General features: G+C 44.1%; 1 protein-coding gene across 1 annotated transcript in view; it reads right to left on the bottom strand.

The window, feature by feature from the left end:
* Positions 1-2,964: 2,964 nt before the first annotated feature.
* BBOF1 (basal body orientation factor 1) overlaps positions 2,965-21,396 on the bottom strand; it is a 134,837-nt gene continuing 116,405 nt past the window's right edge. Inside the window, exons 8-11 of the mRNA XM_078659872.1 lie at positions 19,010-19,503; positions 15,621-15,725; positions 13,064-13,138; positions 2,965-3,294 (exon numbers count right to left, since the gene is read on the bottom strand). Of these exons, the coding sequence (XP_078515998.1) occupies positions 3,177-3,294; positions 13,064-13,138; positions 15,621-15,725; positions 19,010-19,503 (792 nt within the window). The 3' untranslated portion in view covers positions 2,965-3,176. The remainder of the gene's footprint in view (positions 3,295-13,063; positions 13,139-15,620; positions 15,726-19,009; positions 19,504-21,396) is intronic.

The following is a 21,396-nucleotide window of genomic DNA, read 5'->3' as shown; positions in this document are numbered from 1 at the left end:
AGACCTTCCTGAGAGTCGGGAGCATCGGCCGCCATTTTGAATCGCACCGGGGCCGTCCACGTAAGAAAACTCTGTGCCCAGAGGGTCCCGGGACAGCAAGTGAGGCTCAGGACATGCCTCTCCCCTTCCGCAGCCCGGGGGTGCCAATGGTTGCCGATTTTGCCGTCTAGGATCGCTGCAGATCGCCCGCCATGGGGCTGCACAACGGACCCCCGAGACCCTGTGTCCTTAAGCGTTTGGAGGCTTTACTGTGCCAACATGTACCCCCTTTGAAGATACACCCCTGTACACACAAGACACTGAAGCACCACACGTGACGCGCGCACATACCTGGCCTACCCCAAACACACCCAGCGCTCAGAGGGCCACGCACACCCCTCCAGGCACCCCACACACGCACCCTGCACACACCTCAGCTTCCCTCCCTGGAGTCGGGGTGGTCTGTGGTGTCAATCTGTGGGCGAGCGGCGGCGAGTGCAGCGACGCGCAGCGTTTACTTTGCGGGAACGGTGCGATAATTACTAACAAATGGCGCTGCTGCTCGCTCCTGCAAGGGAAACGCCAACCGTGCATGAGTCGCAATAGAAACCAATGGAAAACATGCACACGTTTAGGCAAAAGTCCTGAGCGATGGCTAAAGGTCCCCTCCTAAGCAGCGCTGGGGGGGCTGCCTAGGGGAGACTTAAAAACGGGTTGTAAGAGGCAAGGAAAAGTGCACATGCCCCCTTCGCCATCGGAGGAGACTCCCCTAGCAAGAGGGCATTGTACTTTTATTTTCAAAAAGTAAATTTCACTTTGGGATTTTCTTTTTGAAAATAAAAAAAAGCTGTACTTTTGACTTATGGCTCAGGCATGTTGATATAGGCGTCCGTCAAACTTACATTGCATTGGCAGGAACTACCGTGATGCTGGTTCCTGTCTATGCCAGGAAGTTCCGCTGGGCCATGGCAGATTTCTAATTCTGACGGGCAGCACCTCTGTCAGAGTGACGAAGCAATTTACTTCATTGCCCTGGAGGAGGAAGGGCCTCCCGCCAAGATTTAAATTTGTCTCTTTGCCTTTCAGAGCTCTGGAAGTAGTATCTACCATTTCATTACTGACAGGTGCTGTGGGATAGCACCTTTCTCTCATAAAGTGAAAAACACTCTTCTGAAGGGAAAAGTTCGACAACCTCATTCATATTATGCCAGTCCTTGAAGGACTTTGTGGTCAAGAATTCCAAGGATTAACTTTCTTAATCTTCCTTTTACCTAATGCTGGCGTTAGAATACTGTTGGGGCTGGACGAATTCCCACAGAGTAGCCTGTTGCTTGGGGTGTATTATTTATTATCTAAAGACTTCGATATAGAAGCTTCTGAACGAGTACTATGACATTTCAACATGAATTTCTCCATTACTGAAGACTTCTTACCCCAAAATGACTTTGTAATAGATGGAGTCAACCTTCAGGAATTTGTGGGTGAAAGATGATATAGGATATGCTTTGCCCTTAATGTAATAGTATGAAACTTTTTTCCGGGATGCAAGATCTTCTTTGTCAATACCAGGAGTGTCAGTTTCCATCCTAGGTCTTTTAGAAGGAATGGATGGTGGAGCAATGTTGTTGCTAAGCATGGCTCTGCAGAAGGAGCATGTGTGATGGCTGGATGCAAAGTAGGTGCTTGAGGATCTTCTGGCTGTGGTAGTTAGATCTTATTTTGATATTTTCTTCCAACAAATCTCAGAATTCTTCAGAAAGAAACAACTTCATCATCACGTTGGAAATGTTTTGACCAGCCTTATATTATGGCCAAAACACTGAGAGCAGATTCCTCTTCCTCTCGCAACACTGATGATATACCTGTGGACCAGATAGAAGGACTAGGAACTGAAGACATTGGAGTCACAATCACCTGTAATAACAGCATTAGCAAGAGCAATGAGAATCACTTGTGCTTGCACATTAGTAAGAGTAACTAGAGAGCCTAGTCTAAAATTCAAGAGAAGAGAAGAATCAAAGATGTTTGGTGAACATTGAGGGACTGATCTCCTACAGGAGTACAAAATACTACTGCCTGGGAAGATAGAGAGAGGCTCTGATTGTTTGGATTCTTACTTGTTTTCTACATTTTTACTATTAATTTATTAATTTGAGTAGGGACCAAATGTTCCCGCACAACTTTTGGGATCAAGTGTCAGGTAAGGATGCTCGTATCATTTCTGTCTTATGAATCAGCGTTGACATCTCATATAAGGGTACTTTACATTCATTGCCTATTTTTACAGTGGAGGCTCCTGTGAACCTCCCTTTGGGGTTGACACCCACAAGTCTGTTTCTTTGCTTTTCCACCCACTTCGCTGTCTAATTATTTTCACCATCTGCTCCCTTATCCATTCCCTTTCCCTACCAACTCCCTCATCCTGTCACCCTCCCCTCCTGATTATCTGCCTAGGCTACTTCTATGTACTCTTCCCTGTCCAGTCCCCTTCATTATCCATGCTTCCTCTCTCTTGCAACCTTTCATGGCCAATGTTATTCCATGAGCTGCTGTTTGTTCAATCACCAGCCTGCTGCCTTCTGCGATATCTCTTTCTCCCCACAACTATCCAAGCGCACTATCCTTTACACATGTCATCTCTTTGCCCCCTTCTAGCTCTACCTGACCCCTCATTGCTCCACTAATCTCTTTGCTGGTTTTGGTGCCTTCTCACGCAAAAAGTGTGTTGCGTATCATAAAATACCAGTTGCTTGCAAGTTGAAGAGTAAGGGTAATAATAAGCACCTGGATGACACACTGGAAATTGTGTCTGATTTAACCTTGGAATAATGTGTGGTGGTACTGTGGAGGGAGAATAAGCGGTATTTAGTATCTGCAATTGCCCACATGCTTCCACTCGTACTCTGTCAGCACTGTGTAGTTAGATTAAGAAAACCACCAAAACCTACAATTTCAAATTTGATTCAATACAAACACTCGCAAAAGTAAAGCAAATTAAATTATTTAATTCTGTTTTCTAATAATATTCACAGTAAACTTTTCATATTTTCTTTTAGAGAGTGACGTCCCCAGCCATTCTTGTCTGTTGGCGAGCGGCGGCGAGTCTGACAAATATTCTATGAGACCATAAATGTAGCCCTATCTCGCGCTGTTGGGTCCACACTGCTTCCTAAAATAAGGTTTATGCGATACACCTTTTATCCCACAGTCGGACATCTTGTTTGGATATCGGGAAGCAGCACCCGCTGAGTTGAGGGCTCCGGTGATGGGACTCTCTGGGTGAGGAAGGTCATGGAGCGGAGCTCCTGCTGGACACTGAAAAGAAAAGGAAGTGATGAGGACCGGTGTAGGCTCGACGTGGATAGTCCACGTGGAAGTATGGTTTTAATGGGACTACTGCTGAGTATATATTTTCTAATGTATTAGAGGGACCATTAAATCAAGTAAAATAGAAGTGCTAAACAAAACTTCACACTGTGGTCTTATGATGACCACTAAGGAGCATGTTATATGTAAGAGGAAGACAGGAAATGTATTTCCAAGAACAAATCAAGGCAAGAAGAAACAAAAAAACGACAAACAAGGACAAAAATAATAGCTAGATACACGTGTTTTACAGGAAAATGCAAAGATGGGTCTGTAAGACTGAACAGAGTCATAATACAATACATTCCTGCATACCCAAAAACGGATGGCAGAGGTGCAAACGGAAAAGGTATACTTGCCCATTTCTGGAAGAATAGGGTAAGGTTAATCAAGCTAAAATAACGTGGTTGGAGGAAGCCAGCCATTTGTGTTGCATCGTAGGACATTGAGGGAAGCTTTTGGAAGCTTTAGCATTATTCACATCCGTGTCTATTTATTACAGTAGAAACGTCTGGTACTGGAGGAGAGCAGATAGTCACAAGAAGTCAATATATATTTTTTAAAGGTGGAAACGAGTTCCTGGGTTACTCAAACGTTCAAAGTAAATCTACAATTTTTTAGAATCCTCAAAGAATCTTTTGAGGACTTGGAAAAATATATGACAGTCATTGATTTTTTTAGAGCACTCAAATGCGAATATATTTCTGCCGGCAGAACTGCTGTAGGTGTGCCATTCTCATGAGTTAGTTGAACGGAAATGTGTATTGAGGAAACTAGTTTCTCTTTGAGTAACCACTGTCCCATACACTCTCGTCACTGTTGAGAGTGTTGCCCATTATCACACAGGAAACAAATGTTGCCTTACTCGTGAGTGGAGTAAAAGTGCTTAGGTGTCCAGGTTGGGAATTTATCTCCAAACTGGTGGCTAGCACCCACAAATTTACAAGGTTTCGGATCTTAGAAAACATTTACAGGTTAACCTATTCAGGGACATCCACAAGCACTCCCATAGCCCCCCATGTGTTTATGGGGAAATTCCATTATACGTGTGAAAGGTCCGTACTTGTCAATCCAATTTGTGATTACACAAACCCGCCATCAAGGGCAGGCAGCCTACTTAGTGAAAAGGGCCTCCCCATAGACGCCTGTAGGGTCGGCGTCCTAGACAATCACAACGCTGCCATTGCGTTGTGATTGGTTTATGGGAGGGGAGGGAGGCTGCCTGGGAGAGGAGAGAGGAGACGCGAGGCGGGATCAGAGAAGATGGTAAATTAAAAAAAAATTTTTTTTTAAATAACCCCCCACCCCTCTCCCTGCGCTTAACCCCCCCCCCCCGACCACCACCCGTGAGTCATGCCGGTCGCGACTGCCCGCCATACATGATTATGTGAAAGTGGAGAATGATGTTCCATGGCAAATGTTTTTTGCACACCTAAGTTTTAATTCAATCTGCAAAAAAACATTTAAAAATCAGCCTGACTTGTGGGACAGAAGGAGTCTGTACTGCGGGGGTCAGCAACATAGCAGCAGGATTTGCAGGGCCATGATACCACTCTGCAGGTGACACTATTATTTTAAACAGAGTTGATAACTAGGTTGGGTGAATTGAAGAGGTGGGAAAATGGAACAGAAAGATGGCGTTGAAAATAAAAAGTACGAAGCCCTGCATTTAGGTCAGATAGCCCCAAAAGACGAGTTCCAGATATGGACAAGGGCATAAGACGTCATAACACAAGAGAGGGATCTTGGGATATTGAATCCAATGACTACAACGTTTTCAAGCAGTGGCAAAGCTGGCAGCCAGGAGACTGTTGGGGTACTTAGGCAGAGGTATACCAACCACAGTGAAGGAGGGTGTGTGGTCGCTGCATACAATGTGGATTTAAGGTTCATCTAGGGTGTTGCGTCCAGTTCTTGACGTCATTCTCCAAATGGATAAAGATAGCTTAGACAGCCCAGAGAAGACATGCGAAGATGGTGCAAGGGTTGCACTGGAAATTGAGATGAAAGGTAAATCTGTACAGTCTGGAAGAGAGGAGGCATGGAGCAGATGTGATGAGAAGGATCGAACGAGCTTAGGCGTATGTATACAGTAGCTGAAGTGAGCATATTCCACAGGAGATGCGGCTCTACAGCAAGAGGTCATGAGCTAAGAATTGTTTATGGGGATACTCAGGATTACTGTACATTCGAACTTCACAGAAATAGCTGTTGCAGGAATGAAGAAGACAAAACCAGTAACAAAGTTAAAAAACATGCATGAGATATACAGAGAATAGTGTAGACAACGATAGATTAAACACAAAGTAAACTCTGGTATTGCAGAGGAGGAAATAATGAGCTAACTACGTGGGTGAAGGCAATCCATATTTGTTGTCAGTATCTACATATCTTTTATTAGTGGCATAGCTAGGATGCCATGGACCCCAGTTCTGGTAAGGAATATAGCCCCCGACCGGTTCACATTTTGATAGTAAAACATAGCCAAAATTGTGCTGCAGTGGACCTTTCACAGCCTCAGTACCCTGTGTCGTTGCACCTGTCACACTCTTGATAGTTATCCTTGGTGAACCATTGCTAAGGAGTAGGATTAATCCATCTGCTTATTTTAGGATTCATTGTAGAATTAATTAAGGTCATTAGCTCTTGTCTCCTCATCCCTAAGAAACACTGAGGTCAGAAGTCAGGAGAGACTCCTGACCTGAGTCTCTCTTTGGCAAGAGGGTACTTCAAGAATTACCTTGGGCAGCTCCCATTTCTAGTGTACCACAACTCCACCTGAAAGAGATGCTTGCATTCTTCACATCCACTAGTACAGACTTCTGATTCCTTTCATGACCATCCGTATATCCCTTCCTTGTGTGACTGGGGAACCTAGCCTCTAAGAGAGTACCAGGACCGTCTCTTACCTCCAGTGTAATAAATCCACACAATAGAGCACTAGGGCCCTTCTCTCATCTAGTTCATTTTATCCCCATAAGAGGGCTCCAGGATCTTTTTCTCCATCAGTGTATTTTATACCCATAAGAGGGCTCTATGATCTTGCTCTCACCCAGTGACGTTATCCCCATAAGAGAGCTCTAGGATCCTTCTCTCACCCATTGTACTTTATCCCCATAAGAGAGCTCTAGGATCCTTCTCTCACCCAGTGTACTTTATCCCCATAAGAGAGCTCTAGGATCCTTCTCTCACCAAGTGTACTTATTCCCCATAAGAGAGCTCTAGGATTCTTCCCTGACCCAGTGTACTTTATCCCCATAAGAGAGCTCTAGGATCCTTCCCTAACCCAGTGTACTTTATCCCCATAAGAGAGCTCTAGGGTCTTGCTCTCACCCAGTGCACTTTATCCCAATTAGAGAGCTCTAGGATCCTTCTCTCACCCAGTGCACGTTATCCCCATAAGAGAGCTCTAGGATCCTTCTCTCACCAAGTGTACTTTATCCCCATAAGAGAGCTCTAGGATCCTTCTCTCACCAAGTGTACTTATTCCCCATAAGAGAGCTCTAGGATTCTTCCTTGACCCAGTGTACTTTATCCCCATAAGAGAGCTCTAGGATCCTTCCCTAACCCAGTGTACTTTATCCCCATAAGAGAGCTCTAGGGTCTTGCTCTCACCCAGTGCACTTTATCCCAATTAGAGAGCTCTAGGATCCTTCTCTCACCCAGTGCACTTTATCCCCATAAGAGAGCTCTAGGATCCTTCCCTAACCCAGTGTACTTTATCCCCATAAGAGAGCTCTAGGGTCTTGCTCTCACCCAGTGCACTTTATCCCAATTAGAGAGCTCTAGGATCCTTCTCTCACCCAGTGCACTTTATGCCCAAAGAGAGCTCTGGGATCTTGCTCTCACCCAGTGCACTTTATCCCCATAAGAGAGCTCTAGGGTCTTGCTCTCACCCAGTGCACTTTATCCCAATTAGAGAGCTCTAGGATCCTTCCCTCACCCAGTGCACGTTATCCCCATAAGAGAGCTCTAGGATCTTGCTCTCATCCAGGGCACTTTATCCCCAAAAGAGAGCTCTAGGATCTTGCTCTCACCCAGTGCACTTTATCCTAATAAGAGAGCTCTAGGATCCTTCTCTCACCCAGTGCACTTTATCCCCAAAGAGAGCTCTAGGATCCTTCTCTCACCCAGTGCACTTTATCCCCAAAGAGAGCTCTAGGATCATTCTCTCACCCAGTGCACTTTATCCCCAAAGAGAGCTATAGGATCCTTCTCTCACCCAGTGCACTTTATCCCCAAAGAGAGCTATAGGATCCTTCTCTCACCCAGTGCACTTTAGCCCCAAAGAGAACTCTAGGATCCTTCTCTCACCCAGTGCACGTTGTCCCCATAAAAGATCTCTGGGATCTTGCTCTCACTCAGTGCACTTTATCCTAATAAGAGAGCCCTAGGATCCTTCTCTCACCCAGTGCACTTTATCTCCAAAGAGAGCTCTAGGATCCTTCTCTCACCCAGTGCACTTTATGCCCAAAGAGATCTCTGGGATCTTGCTCTCACCCAGTGCACTTTATCCCCATAAGAGAGCTCTAGGGTCTTGCTCTCACCCAGTGCACTTTATCCTAATAAGAGAGCTCTAGGATCTCTAGGACCCAGTGCACTTTATTCCCATAAGAGATCTCTGGGATCTTGCTCTCACCCAGTGCACTTTATTCCCATAAGAGATCTCTGGGATCTTGCTCTCACCCTGTGCACTGTATCTCCATAAGAGAGGACTAGGATCTTTATTTATTTATTTATTTTTACAATTTGTAAAGCGCAGCGTATACCCGTGGGCGTCTTGGCGCTATGGCTCAACTCATTGTCCCAATGAGAGCATTATCAAAATTCAAAAAAGTGGTGCAGTTCTAAGGAAGATTATTGGTCAAACAACCAAGTTTTCAGCAGCTTTCTAAACTGAAACAGTGAGGAAGTAGACCTTATCGCCATCGGGAGCGTATTCCAAAGTCTGGCCGCGGTGTTAGTGAAGCATCTATCACCCCAAGAGACAGTCCTGGTTCGTGGCACTGTCAGCTGGAGTAGATGTTCCGACCTAAGTGATCTGTTAGGGTGATAAAGAACAAGTTTCTGTTTGAGGAACACCGGGCCAAAACCATGTAATGCCTTAAAAGTCAGGCATAAAGTTTTAAATCTAATCCGATTTCTTACAGTTAGCCAGTGGTAGCTCCTGATTACCTGCTTAATTGATTTATATTTGGGGGTGCCAGACAGTAGCCTTGCTGCCGCATTTTGGATTAGTTGTAATTTGGCCACCACCCGAGATTGAGCATTCACAAATAATCCATTACAGTAATCCAAAGAAGAAAGGACCAAGGAACTCACCACCGTTTTCTTCGCGCTATCTGGAAGAAATGGTAGAATTTTTTTCAGGAGTCTGAGTTTGTGGAATGCGGAAGATGCTATCTGGTTAGCATGGTTTGAAAAATTAATCTTTTCATCAAAGATTACTCCTAAATTCCTGACTTTATGAACAGGAGTTGGCAAGGCACCGAGTAGGGGGGGCCACCAGACAGAAGACCACAATGGGGATAACTTTCCAAAGATCATTACTTCAGTCTTCTCTGAGTTAAGTCTTAAACAGTTTCCCGCCATCCACTCCTTGATTGCCAACATTCCTTCCTGGAATCGTGCCGCCACCTCTTCTCCATCGTTCTTAATGGCGAGTACCAACTGGGTATCGTCGGCATATGTGGTAAGGCTCATCCGGTAGTTTTTAATAACCCTAGCTAAGTCCGACACATAGATATTAAAAAGTGTCGGACTTAGGGATGAGCCTTGAGGAACACCACATGGTAGGGCAAGATCTGCAGATTTAAAAGGTCCTATTGTTACTGCCTGCGTTCTGCCTGCGAGAAAAGAGGCTAACAGGGCCCTGGCCCTTGAATGTATGCCCAGTTCTCCGACACGGTCAATCAAGATGGAATGATTGACCGTGTCAAAGGCCGCAGACAGATCCAGTAGGACCAAAACCGCTGTACCTCCTTGGTCCCTGATGATCCTGATATCATCAGCGGCCTTGATCAGAGCTGTCTCTGTCCCATGCATTTTGCGAAACCCAAATTGAGAATCGTCAAGCAAACTGTTTTGCTCAATATATTCTGACAGTTGCTTATTCATGGCCTTCTCAGCTACTTTAGCCACAAATGGTAAGCTAGCAATGGGTCTATAATTCTTCAGCATGGATTTTTCAAGACCAGGTTTTTTAAGAAGAGGTTTCAATAAAGTGTTCTTTAACTTGTCCGGAAAGACCCCTGATATGAACATTCTGTTACAGACCTCTGTTATGACTTTGCTAATAAGGTCAGTTATTGGGGGGAAGATTTTAGGAGGGCACGGATCAAGGGCTGAGCCCGTTTTTATAGTCCTAATAATATCCGCTGCCTGCTCCTCTGTTATGTTCTTAAATTGAGCAAATGAACATTCGAGGATTTTTGGAGAAGAGGTATTACTGAAAGTAGGGGTTACTGAGAAGTCTGAGTAGATGTCGTTTACTTTAGAGTAGAAAAAATTTGCCAATGCATCACAGAATTCTTGCGAGAGAGGAGGACCTAAGTCCGGTGATTTCCCAGCCAATGATTTGACCACCTCATACAATTGTCTATAAGAATGTTTTGAATTTTCAATTTGTTCTCCATAATAATTTTTTTTTGCCTCCTGAATCATTTTCTTATAGACAGCTATTGTTTCTTTATATATAGATTTACTTTCGTTGTCATAAGTCCTGCGCCAATTTCTTTCTTGAGTCCTACACATCTGTTTCTGCTTTCTAAGAGCTTGTGTGAACCAAGGGGCCGAGGGAACTTTCCGATTTTTTGAAATGGATTTAAGCGGCACATGTGCTTCGATCGCATTATCCAGCCAGGCGGAATATTGTTCCAGCGCTACAATAGGGTCATCCGAGATTACGGGACCAGAATTAATCAGCCGCTGTCTAAAGATCTCATAGTCAATATCCTTCCACACTCTAAACTTTTCATGAATTGGAAGGGGTTTTTTAGTAATTGGGGCCTGATGGATAGGAATATGGCACAGAATAACATGGTGGTCTGACGAGGTGAGTGGCAGAACCTCCCGTATTACAATCTCATTAATGTTAGAAAAAATGCCATCTAATGTATGTCCTGCCTCATGTGTAGGTACCTTTATGAGTTGTGTTAAACCCAGCATTTCACAGTCGGCTAATAGGGATACGGTTTCAGAGTCTTCCTTTTTATCTAAATGGAAGTTTACATCTCCCAGGGCAATAAATGTGTCATCAATTGCCAATGGTTCCATCAATGACACAAAGGAGGACAAAAATTCGGACCGGGAACCCGGTGGTCGATAAATGAGTACTCCCTTAAGGTTATATGAAGGAGTAAGTTTGATGGAAAAATGTAAAGCTTCACATGTAAGAGAAGATATGGGAAATGTTCTAACAGGAAGGGTAGTCCGGGTAATAATTGCCAGACCCCCTCCTTTTTTCACTTGTCTATCCAATCGATGTACGGTAAAGCCAGGTGGTACAGCTACCAATAAATCAGGATCAGATGCTTCATCCATCCATGTCTCTGTAATGAAGAGAATGTCTATTTTTCTGTCTAGTATTAGATCTGCAATTTCCTGTCTATGCCTGGCCAATTAGCGGGCGTTGATAAGTGCTATTATAGTTACCTCTGGTTCAACAGTGCAAGCATCTGAGCGGTTAGCTTTAGCATTGATAAGTGGTATAACAGACTTGCAGTTTAAACAACAGATGGTGGTGTTGTCTTTAATACTTTCTGGGTGATGTTGAAAGCATAGGTCTCCATATGCAGGTCTCAACTGTATAATTTCCGCCGGTGCATATGTTATACTTTCTGAGCTAGATGAAACAGGGGGGGTGGCACTGGGCGCGGGTCCGGCGCGGATGGGCGCAGACGGGCTTGCCTTCGGCGCGCCACCGGCGTGCCCGCTGCGCCCGCCCGCTGCGCGGACATGATGGTAAGCGCCTTTTATCCAGTGCTAAGGGGAGTGGGAGGCGTCCAGCTACTGTAACGCCACCTTTCCTACCCCCAGTATGGCGCCTGCTGTGCCTGTCCTCCCAGCGTCAGCACGTAATCTGCTGCGCTGAGGACAGCGTGTGAGCTCGTCAGGTGAAGCAGATGAGGCTCCAAGTAAAAACAGCAGCTAAGTTTTAAATAATACCAAAAACGAAAAATAATGCACACTTTTAAAATGTTGTAATGAAGCCCCCGGCTTTTCGCCTCAGGGGAGAGACCTTAGGTTGAGTCAGCGCGCTCGCGCTCTGTAGGTGAATTTATAGCCTAAGGGGTGGGAGGCGTCCAGCTACTGTAACGCCACCTTTCCTACCCCCAGTATGGCGCCTGCTGTGCCTGTCCTCCCAGCGTCAGCACGTAATCTGCTGCGCTGAGGACAGCGTGTGAGCTCGTCAGGTGAAGCAGATGAGGCTCCAAGTAAAAACAGCAGCTAAGTTTTAAATAATACCAAAAACGAAAAATAATGCACACTTTTAAAACTTCTCCCAACTCCAGTGTAATCTAGCCACACAAGTGTAAGGTAATCTATCCACACAAGTGTGAGCTAGGGCCCTTCGTTTGCCCACTGTACTTTATCTCCATAACAGAGCACAAGGGCCCTTTCTCTCACCCAGTGCACTTTATCCACCTAAGAGAGCATTAGGCCCTTCTCTCCTTCCAGTGTAGTCCCTCCAACAATTAACACTAGGGTCCTTCACCTACCTAGTGTAGTTCATCCCCATAAGAGAGCACTGGGTCCTACTCTCATCTCCCAGTGTAATCTGTCCCTGTAAGAAAGCACTAGGAGCTGCCCTCACCACCAGTTTCATCTATCTGCAAAAAAGAAAGAACATGAGGCCCCATAAGAGAGCACTAGGCCCTTCTCTCAACTCTAGCATAATACATCCACATAAGAGAGCACGAGGCCCTTTTCTCACCCAGTGTACAATGGGGATAAGAGAACACTAGGCCTTTCTCTCCCCTCCAGAGTAATCTATCCCCTAGGAAAGCACTAGGCCCTTTTTTCAACTCCAGTGTAATATAACCACATAAGAGCGCACTATGACCTTCTTTCACCGCCAGTATTTTTCATCCCTACAAGAGAGCCCTAGGACCTTTTTTCACTTCCTTTGTACGTCCCTTAATATGAGAAAGTGCTGAGAATCATTGTTATGTTAGAGAATCCCCAATGGCTCTGCAAGACCACCATGTCCTTCTTGCACATTTCTTGTATAAAAACAGAACTGGTTCATTGTCACTTCTGGTGTACCATCCAACCCCCCTCCCTCTCTTCCCCATCCCCATGAGGTACTCCCAGGGCCTTCGTTTAACTCCGTTCCAGTCCTATGAGAAGGTCCCTGGCTCTTCAGTCACCTCCAGTGTACCCCATTTACATAAGAGCGACTTTTAGGCATGTCCTCCACCGCCACTGGAGTCTTACCTATTGTAGGTATATGGACCCTTTCTCCAGCTCCTATGTACTCTCATCCTTGCTAGACAATCCCTGGCCCTTCCCTTACCTTTGACATATCCACTGTGAGACATCCCTTGCCCATCCTTCGTGTACAATGTATCTTCATCATAAGAGACAACGCTGGCAATTCCCTTCACCTTTTTTTGCCTATCTTTGCCTATGAGAAACTACCAGAGCAGGTCCCTCGACTCTATTGAATTCTATACTGCATAATATTCCACAAATTTCCTTTCCTCCTCTTGCTCACCTGGGTTCTTCTACGCCTTGGCCTCTAATGGCAATCTCAGTGGAAGACACATGGACCAAACCATTGTTCTGTTTCCTGTAGGGAAAATGAAGCAGAAGAAACTCAGAAAAGCAATAGCTGGGCAAACATGTAAAGTGTAGGTGGGAATTATGCTATGGGCTATTTGTTACAGGTTATGCTGCTCAAACTCTTTACAAAATGTCGAAAGCCAGTTTTAAAGTTATGTTGGAACTGCATTGAGTTAGTAATGCACCAAGGACCATGCAAAGTTTGATAGAAATCAGTGGCATGGGGTCTGGGCAAATGATTATATCTTTGAAATATGGAACAGCACTGACCACAGAATGCTGACATGACTACCTCATGAGAGGCCGTGAGCTGTCAAAGAGGAAGCAGGTGATCTGAGGATTCATCATCATTATTTTGCAACAAAATCGCCCTTTTATGAAGCTTGTAAGTGGTTCATGACAAAATCAGGTGTGCGAACAGCAGAATTTACAATGGCTAAACAGTAGGAAGGTGTGAATTTGACATTGTATGTCGATCTACTAAGTCCGTCTTTGCCAGTTAAGGCCTATAAGCTGATTCCTGTTCGAACAAGAGTTTGCATAGGTGCAAACAAGAGTATGCAACAAAATCAGAATTAGAAGCTGTGTGATATTTATCACACAATTGTAATTTTACACTAATAGATTCAGCCTGTTCAAACCTGTAAAAATCTATTGGAGGAAAAGGACCAAACAAAGTCAAAACATTCAGATTTTGGGGTGTTAAAAACTGAGTTGCATGTTATGCCTTATTTTCCAGTTGAAAACAAACTCAGAATAGGAGATATTTACCACACGTGGCAATAGTGTTCACCAAATGGGGTACACACCCACCCTACTCCACCCAGCGTCTAATGAAGGCTTCACACTTAAAGGTTCACCAACATGGCAGAGTCTTAACTGTGAGTACAATTACTCACAGGGTAAGTTGTGGACATTCTAGATTGAGGCAATCCATAGTTGAATAGGCACAAAGTCCTACCGTACATAATAAATGGCAATATATTTTAGAGCGCAATCCCACAATGCACCATTCATGTATAATTTGTCATTATCCTACACTTGAAACAGGAGAGTGAATGGTACAGGCATTTCTGTACCGTATTGTATTGGGTTTTATGAAGTATGCATACACCCATAGGCACCACGGTGCTAATCACTACTAAGCAAGGGCAGAGCTGGACTTGCATGCTAATGAGTAGGGTAAAGTCATGTTTATAACACCTTAGCCGCGGCCGTTATTTCGCGGCAGTGCGGCAGTTCCGCGGAGTGGCCGGGGCCGCGTCGGCCGATGGGCGTTCACAGCACCAGCGAGGTAGTGCTCGCGACGGCCAATGGCCTACGGCAGCAGGGAAGGGGTTAAGAGATACCTACATTTCTAAGTTGTGTTCTTGACGAATAGCCAAAGGGAGCAGCTCCCGTTGAATGGTGGCTGCCACTGAGAAAACTATACCTCCGACCTTGAATCTTTTAACTTTGGGGACTTGTAGAAGGCATTGATTTTAGGGGGTCAAGGGAGACAATGTGATTGAAGGCGGGTGTAGCATGATGTCTGCAAGTTACTATACAAATCCATGTGTACTAATAACAATGTGCTGATTAATGGGCAGCTAATACAATGATTCTGTGGAAACACATTTTCTGCCAAGGCCTGTGCAAGGCGTGCAAATGATCTGGCAGAGTATGCAGAGAGTTCCATGAAATACACGAGTGGGAGATAAACTCCACCATTCTGCAAACTCACTTCCACGAATGAGGAAGGCAGACATAGATCTGTTTGTGCCAACAAAACAGAGCAAAATTCTTGGAGGGTAAAACAACTTACAACCCTTATGTGCCACAATTCCAAATTGGAAGTACAAATGGGATTACACCTCTGTGACCTAATGTACACCTGGAAAACATACATCTTCCATTATTGAGAAGTCAGCAAGCGGGTTGGGGAGTTTTTGTCCCTCGACACAGCATATACATTTCTTATTAACAATCCCGCGCAACTTTGCTTTAGTGCATCTAGACTGGTTGTCTCATGAATACCTGGTAACATGACAACTTAAAACCAATTTTAAAGAAAGGGAATTTTAAGCAGTGTAGGGTGGCACTCTACTTTTTAAAATCATTACCTGACCCTTTGGTTTGCTACTTAGCGTCATTCTTATGGGCCTGTATAAGTAAGAGGAAGAGGTTTGTGTGTATATGAATTGGTTTCTGTTGTTTTACAGATTTTAATGCATCTATGATTGTATTATAGAATCATGTTGAAGTATATGTAATTTTTACAAACAAAAAACTTTACAATTTTATGAGGAAGTATTTATTTGTACTTTTATGATCATTTTTAACTTGATCGAATAAAGAAATGAAATGAAAAATGGATCGTTTGCCATTTGAGCATTTTTAAATACCCTTCAAGGTTTTTAATTGTGGTATTTAAGTGTGGTGTGTCAATTGTAGTGACGCAGTTGTGGTGACACCTCAGCAGGAAGTGAAGCACGCGTAGTTGGCCTTACCTGAGCCTCACTCCATTCATCTTAGCAAACAGCAGCCTCAAGACCTTCTCCTTCTGCTCCCATGTCAGGTCACTGATGTCCACCATCCCAGACTGGAGACTGCTCCTGAAATTCAATTCAAGACCAAAATTCACTATGAGCACAATACCTAATTCATAGACTGCACTACATGTGTCTCATTCATAGAGCATACTGTGCTTGTCCCATTCACCTTTTCACACAGTGCCTTATAGATGTTTCTTTGAGTCATTGCCATTGCAAGCCTCAGTCAATGAGTGCACTATGTAAATCTCATTCACAGATTGCCCTATACCTATGTCTTTCATGAAGTGCACCATGCAATCCTTATTTACAGCGCACTATGATGTAGACATATTATTCACAGACTCAACTGTGTCTCATTCACAGATTACAGAGTGTTTGTCACGTTCAAAGTGTTTACCACCCAAATCATAGAATGCCACCAATTGTGTCTCAAGTACCAAACACCTCTAACTCAAAACATGCTGATTCGGGGTCTAGGGAGGGTTAGTAAAAGTTACTAACTGTAGTAAAGGAAGTCCTTAATCCTACTTCCGACCAAATGCTTGGCAGGTACAAGTGCATGCAAAGATCATCTGAACACTCTTGCACAGTACATTTTAGGCTTTGGGCACATTCACATCAAACACTCCCTTAGCACACCACACACATCCAATGTACAGCACAGATATGCGTATCAGACCTCATTACAAGGGCAGAGTGGAGTATAGTAATGCCACACTCTATTTATTTCATATTACTCCCAGTAAATCTGGGTCTCGGCCCAGGAGTGATGTTTTTTGCGTGTTCCATGGTACTGAAACTACCAAGTGGTACTACCATATCTGGTTGTACAAGACTCAGAAATTACAACAGGTCTTACAAATTGGTATTGCAGGGTGGGGTTAGTATGCATGCATAGAACAATGCGTGATCATGAAGAGCCTCATAAAACCAGGAATTATTTCATATTTGTCAGACAGCATCACTGCCAGTGTGCTGATGATGCGGACGGTCTGATTCGCTGTCTTTTATCTAGGTTTGCAGCCACACAATGCTTGTTTGAGGAGATTATCTCTCTTCCACATGCACAGCAGGCATCTTGGATTTTTCTATCTCCTCACTGAACCGCCACCCAGGGCTCAAAACAGCCCACTTGGTTACCATTGCCCTCACCTAGTATGAGGAAGGTAAAGCTGAGTGAATGAGGTTCTCACAGAGGAGATGGTCAACGAGTAGCCCAGGTTCATGGGCCTCCTCCTTCATAAAACAAGTGAGAGAGGGTAGAGGGAAACTGTGTCAGGCGATCACCCAAAAGATCAATACTGTGTCTACTCTTCGTAACATTTAAGCCTGAAAAAAGATGCCAGGAATTTTAGTGCTGTGTCACAGACCATCATGTAACGCCAAGCATCTCTGGCATCTAGGGTGGACCAGCAACAGAATAGGAGCTCCAACTGTGAGAGGAAAGCTGTACACCATCACCAGCCTGACACAGCGCTGAAAATGGAACAGAAGCTGGAGACTTGGAAGAGTTAGGTGAATCTACCCATGTACAGCCCGTCAACATGTGGTCCTTGGACTGCACTGGGTAGATGATGGTACACCAGTGTGACACATTGGCAGTTGGGATTGGTTGATGCAATAGGCTTAGAGGATACTGTATGAACAGGTGCCCCCTGGCACTTCATAGCTTGCGGTTTAGACACAGGATAGCCATGGCAGAATTACTTACCAAAGGGAAGTTGGGGTTAATTGCTGGTGGGGCACAGGGTCAAAGACTAGAGACTGGTTTTCTGTAACGAGATGCAGGTTTGTATGCAGCGACATGGACAACGAAGGATATATGGGATCCATTGCATACATTCATGAACACAAGTGATGATGTATCCAACTGAGCCAGACAGTGGGCACTGGCCGGTGTGTGACTATAGTGCTGATCAGAGCAGATAAACAGGATGGAACTGGGTAATGTGTGAGTAAATTCCATGGTTGATTAGGAACAGTGGTCTGTCCTCCCTAGTGTGTCTTAATTCACCTGTGATGTGGTAAGACACAAAATAAAGTAACTTTGGACAGAGATGAACTGAGAGCACAATGTGATCTTATGGTTGGTGCACTTTATGAGGAATGATTTAGTATCCAAGATTCTTGTGAGTTGTATCCTTTTTTGACAACTCAAATAAATACAATTAAAAAAAATAAATATATATAGGTTATTTTATTATAAATATTATTTAGTTTCGGCATATTTGCTTAATTGTTGTGTATCTCTTTAGGATAGATAGAATATAGGAACAATAATGATCCACATTTTGCAGATTCACGTAGTAAAACTTGTTGCAGAAAAGACATGTGGTTTAAATACATTGACGCACAGGTCAGTTGCCAGGGAAGGTAAGGTAGTAGGGCAAAGAAGGCTGTGTTTCTTGCTGCTGCATTTTCACTTTCTGCCAAATACTGCTTTGGACTTACACTTGTTGTCTGAGGTGCTTCTGAGCAGTAGCTTGTCATGGATTGTTAGTAGTGCCTTTGAAAATTGCTAAGGAGCATCATATCGCACAAGCCTCAAGGCGCTTGGAAAGCGGCTGATTTCAGATTTCTATGCTCTTTGGGCCGGGACCCTTTGCACATTGTGAAAATATTGTCCCTGTAAGAATATGTTTGTTATTATATGGCCCACCTAATTGCCCTTGCACTGCGCCGTCACTTGGAGCCCCTGCGTTTGTTTTTGACTACATTGATTATCCTTTTACCTTATGTGCATACCTGAATACAGAGCATTAATCATCATTTGTGTTGATTCCTGTGTGATGTATCTATTTTTCGCCCTTGTAACAATTAAAAAATGAATGATTCCTAGGGGAACATTGTTCTACGTATGGTGTAATACCCTTGTTCCTTGGAATACTGGGCGCCCGGTAATTTTAATATATCATTAGCACACGAGGTGAGCATTCAATGAGATCTGCAGCCCATGAGGAGTAAAAGCATCCAAAGTGATGTCCAGCCCAGTTGCATATCTCAGTATCGAGTGCCAGTACATTGTATGGCATTACATGGCCAGCACTAGATCAGGGGTCATTACATAGTCTCTGAAGGAGGGGACCACTGGCCTCCTTTTTTGTAATTTATTTAAGGTCCCCTTATCCTTTAAAAAAAAAACCTTATCCCTAACATATTTATATACTTACCTTTAATGCAGTAGTGTCGAAAGTGTGGTGGTAGCGAAGTAGTGGGTTATACCCACATTCATGCTTTCACACACACCAAGGTATGTTCAGTACAGACAATCAGCATACAGGAAGATCAACAAGGTAATAGGTAGACATACAGAGAAATGCACAAATTGAGTAATTGATTCATACCATTTCTCCGCTTCCTGTAAATCCTGGTGTACGTTGTTAGTGCTGTGCTCGTTGACATTGAAGGTGCGGACCCTGGGATACTCTTCTTTCCCAGCAGCAGCTTCCAGCATCTTCCTCTGGTAGGCATTTTGAGCTGCCTGCTTGTAGTAGTGCCTATTGGATGCAATTTCCATCTTCACCTGCCCTAGGGCCTCCATGAAGAAGCGCTCCACTTCCTTCCGCTCCTCCAGAACGTTCCGTGCTAGTTTCTTCACTCGGTTCATCTCCCGATCTTTCATCTCCAGCATCTTTTGGAGTTTCTCCAGCTCCACCTGGCCTGCTTGGTTCTGCACTAGAGCCTTGTCCTGGGTCTTCTGGATCTCACCCTTGAACTCCCTGCTCATGTGTGCCAGGGCGGTTTCCAGGCTCTCCACCTTCCTCTGAAGCTCCATCAACTTTGCCTTCTGCTGCATTGTCTGAGCAATCTTCTCTTGAACCAACAGGTCACTTGTTTCCTAGGCACAGAAACAGACAAGTTCTGCACATTCACCTTTGAAAATTCAACAGATTTGCTGAAAAGCATGTTTGTGCTACCTCATACCTGGATCTGGATGTATGACATTACAACGCATGGTTTTACCACGCATGCCTTTACATCGCAGTTTTTACAACGCATGCTGTTACAACGCATATCGTTAAGGCATGCTGGATAGTGAATAGTTTAATTTACTATTCCAACTCCAGTCCCCGTGGATAGTAGGGAAGGTGTTGGATAGTAAATTAAATCTATTCCCTATCCTAGAGCGCCCCCCAGCGCTATACGTTGTAATAACATGCGTGGTAAAAGTTGCGTCGTAAAGGCACTGCGTGGTAAAAGTTGCGTTGTAAAGGATGTTCCCCCTGGATCTACACTAACTTTTCACCATCTTTATTTTCCCTTGATGCAGCAGAGGAACTCAGGTGAAAATTCCCACATATAACAAATACTCTTGGCTTGGGGTACCAATTCCAGTCCTCCATTGGTTTCAACTGTCACTAATAGCTGTCCAAACCCCTGCCGAGAGCTGTCATACAGTAACTAATTGAAGCAAGAAGAGGTACTTTGATAACCTGCATTAGCAACAAGATTTTAGGATAGAATGTGACAAGCATATATTTATTTGGGTTCTCTTTAATTATGTTCCCTTATTAGGCCCTCTTTAATTTGAATTCACCCCTAAAAGTGCCAATGACAAACGGAAGGTGATGAAGCTAAGAAACTGACTACGTTTAACATAAAACATGTTTGGTATCTGCTTTACAAAGCCTGTATCAGCCTCAGCCTGTGAATCCACGGCGTAATGACTGGTGAAAAACAGCAAACCAATTGAGTGCTTTGCAGATCTCCACTTGAGGAATGTTTCTGATTACAGAAGTGCTTATACTGAATCTGCTACTAAAACCACCAACTGCATCAAGAAGCCACTGTATAGCAGAAGGTTATGCGCTAAACACTAGGAAATGGACTCTAGAGAAAACACCTCCATAAATTCTCACATTAGTATCAATTGGAATATTACATAACTTCACAGGTAATGACACCACTTGGTTCTTATACAGCAGTTGACATCACAAGAAGTGGCAACATTGAAACAGACAAACTAAGAGAAATGTGAATCTAATACAATTACCTACAACTCTCACTGAATCAGATGCAAATTATTACCTTTTTGTTATTTGGGTACAATGCAATTCTTGCCTTACAGTTACCTGGCTGGTTATCAGTGGAGCACTGTTCAGGGGCAAGCCTCGGGGGGATATGAGAAAGAGGTTGGAGAGGGAGAAAGGTGGAGCTAGTGGTTAAAGGGGTGAGAAGTCAGCCTATCTAATGCAGTGTTTTTTGAATAGGTGAGTTTTTAATTTCTTCTTGAATTGTGGAATGGTTGGTGCTATTCTGATATTGAAGGGTATGTTGTTCCAAATTCTGGGGGCACATGCTAAGGAGGCTTATTTTCTCCTTTCTGCAGTGTTTTGTCTTGAATCTGTTGTTGTGTGAGTTCCTCCTCTGGCAGCGACATCCAGATATTTGAGGGTGAATCCAAGGGACATGGCTTTTGCTGTCAGGGTGTGAAACACATTAGCTTTAAATTGGCAGTGCCATGACTGAATCGGAGAATGTCTGGCCTTGTTGGCAAACAGGAGGAGTTTGGCATCTGTGGGGTTACCATCCGGTAGCATGCTGACATCCAGGATTGGATGTGTTTGAGGCAGACTTTGAACATCTTTATGTTATTGGTTGAGGAAATTTTGCGGTACGGTTGGGTTTCATTTGCATAGTGGTGCAATTGACTTTGCTCTCTACAAAGACATATAAAGGTTCAAAAAGAGAGGTGACAGGATGGTGCCCTGTGGGACTCTGCAGCTGATGG

The sequence above is a fragment of the Lissotriton helveticus genome, chromosome 9 (genome assembly GCF_964261635.1).
Source record: "Lissotriton helveticus chromosome 9, aLisHel1.1, whole genome shotgun sequence".
NCBI classification, from domain to species: domain Eukaryota; kingdom Metazoa; phylum Chordata; class Amphibia; order Caudata; family Salamandridae; genus Lissotriton; species Lissotriton helveticus.
The sequence above is the reverse complement of the archived record's forward strand: the minus strand, read 5'-3'. Positions and strand labels throughout refer to the sequence as shown.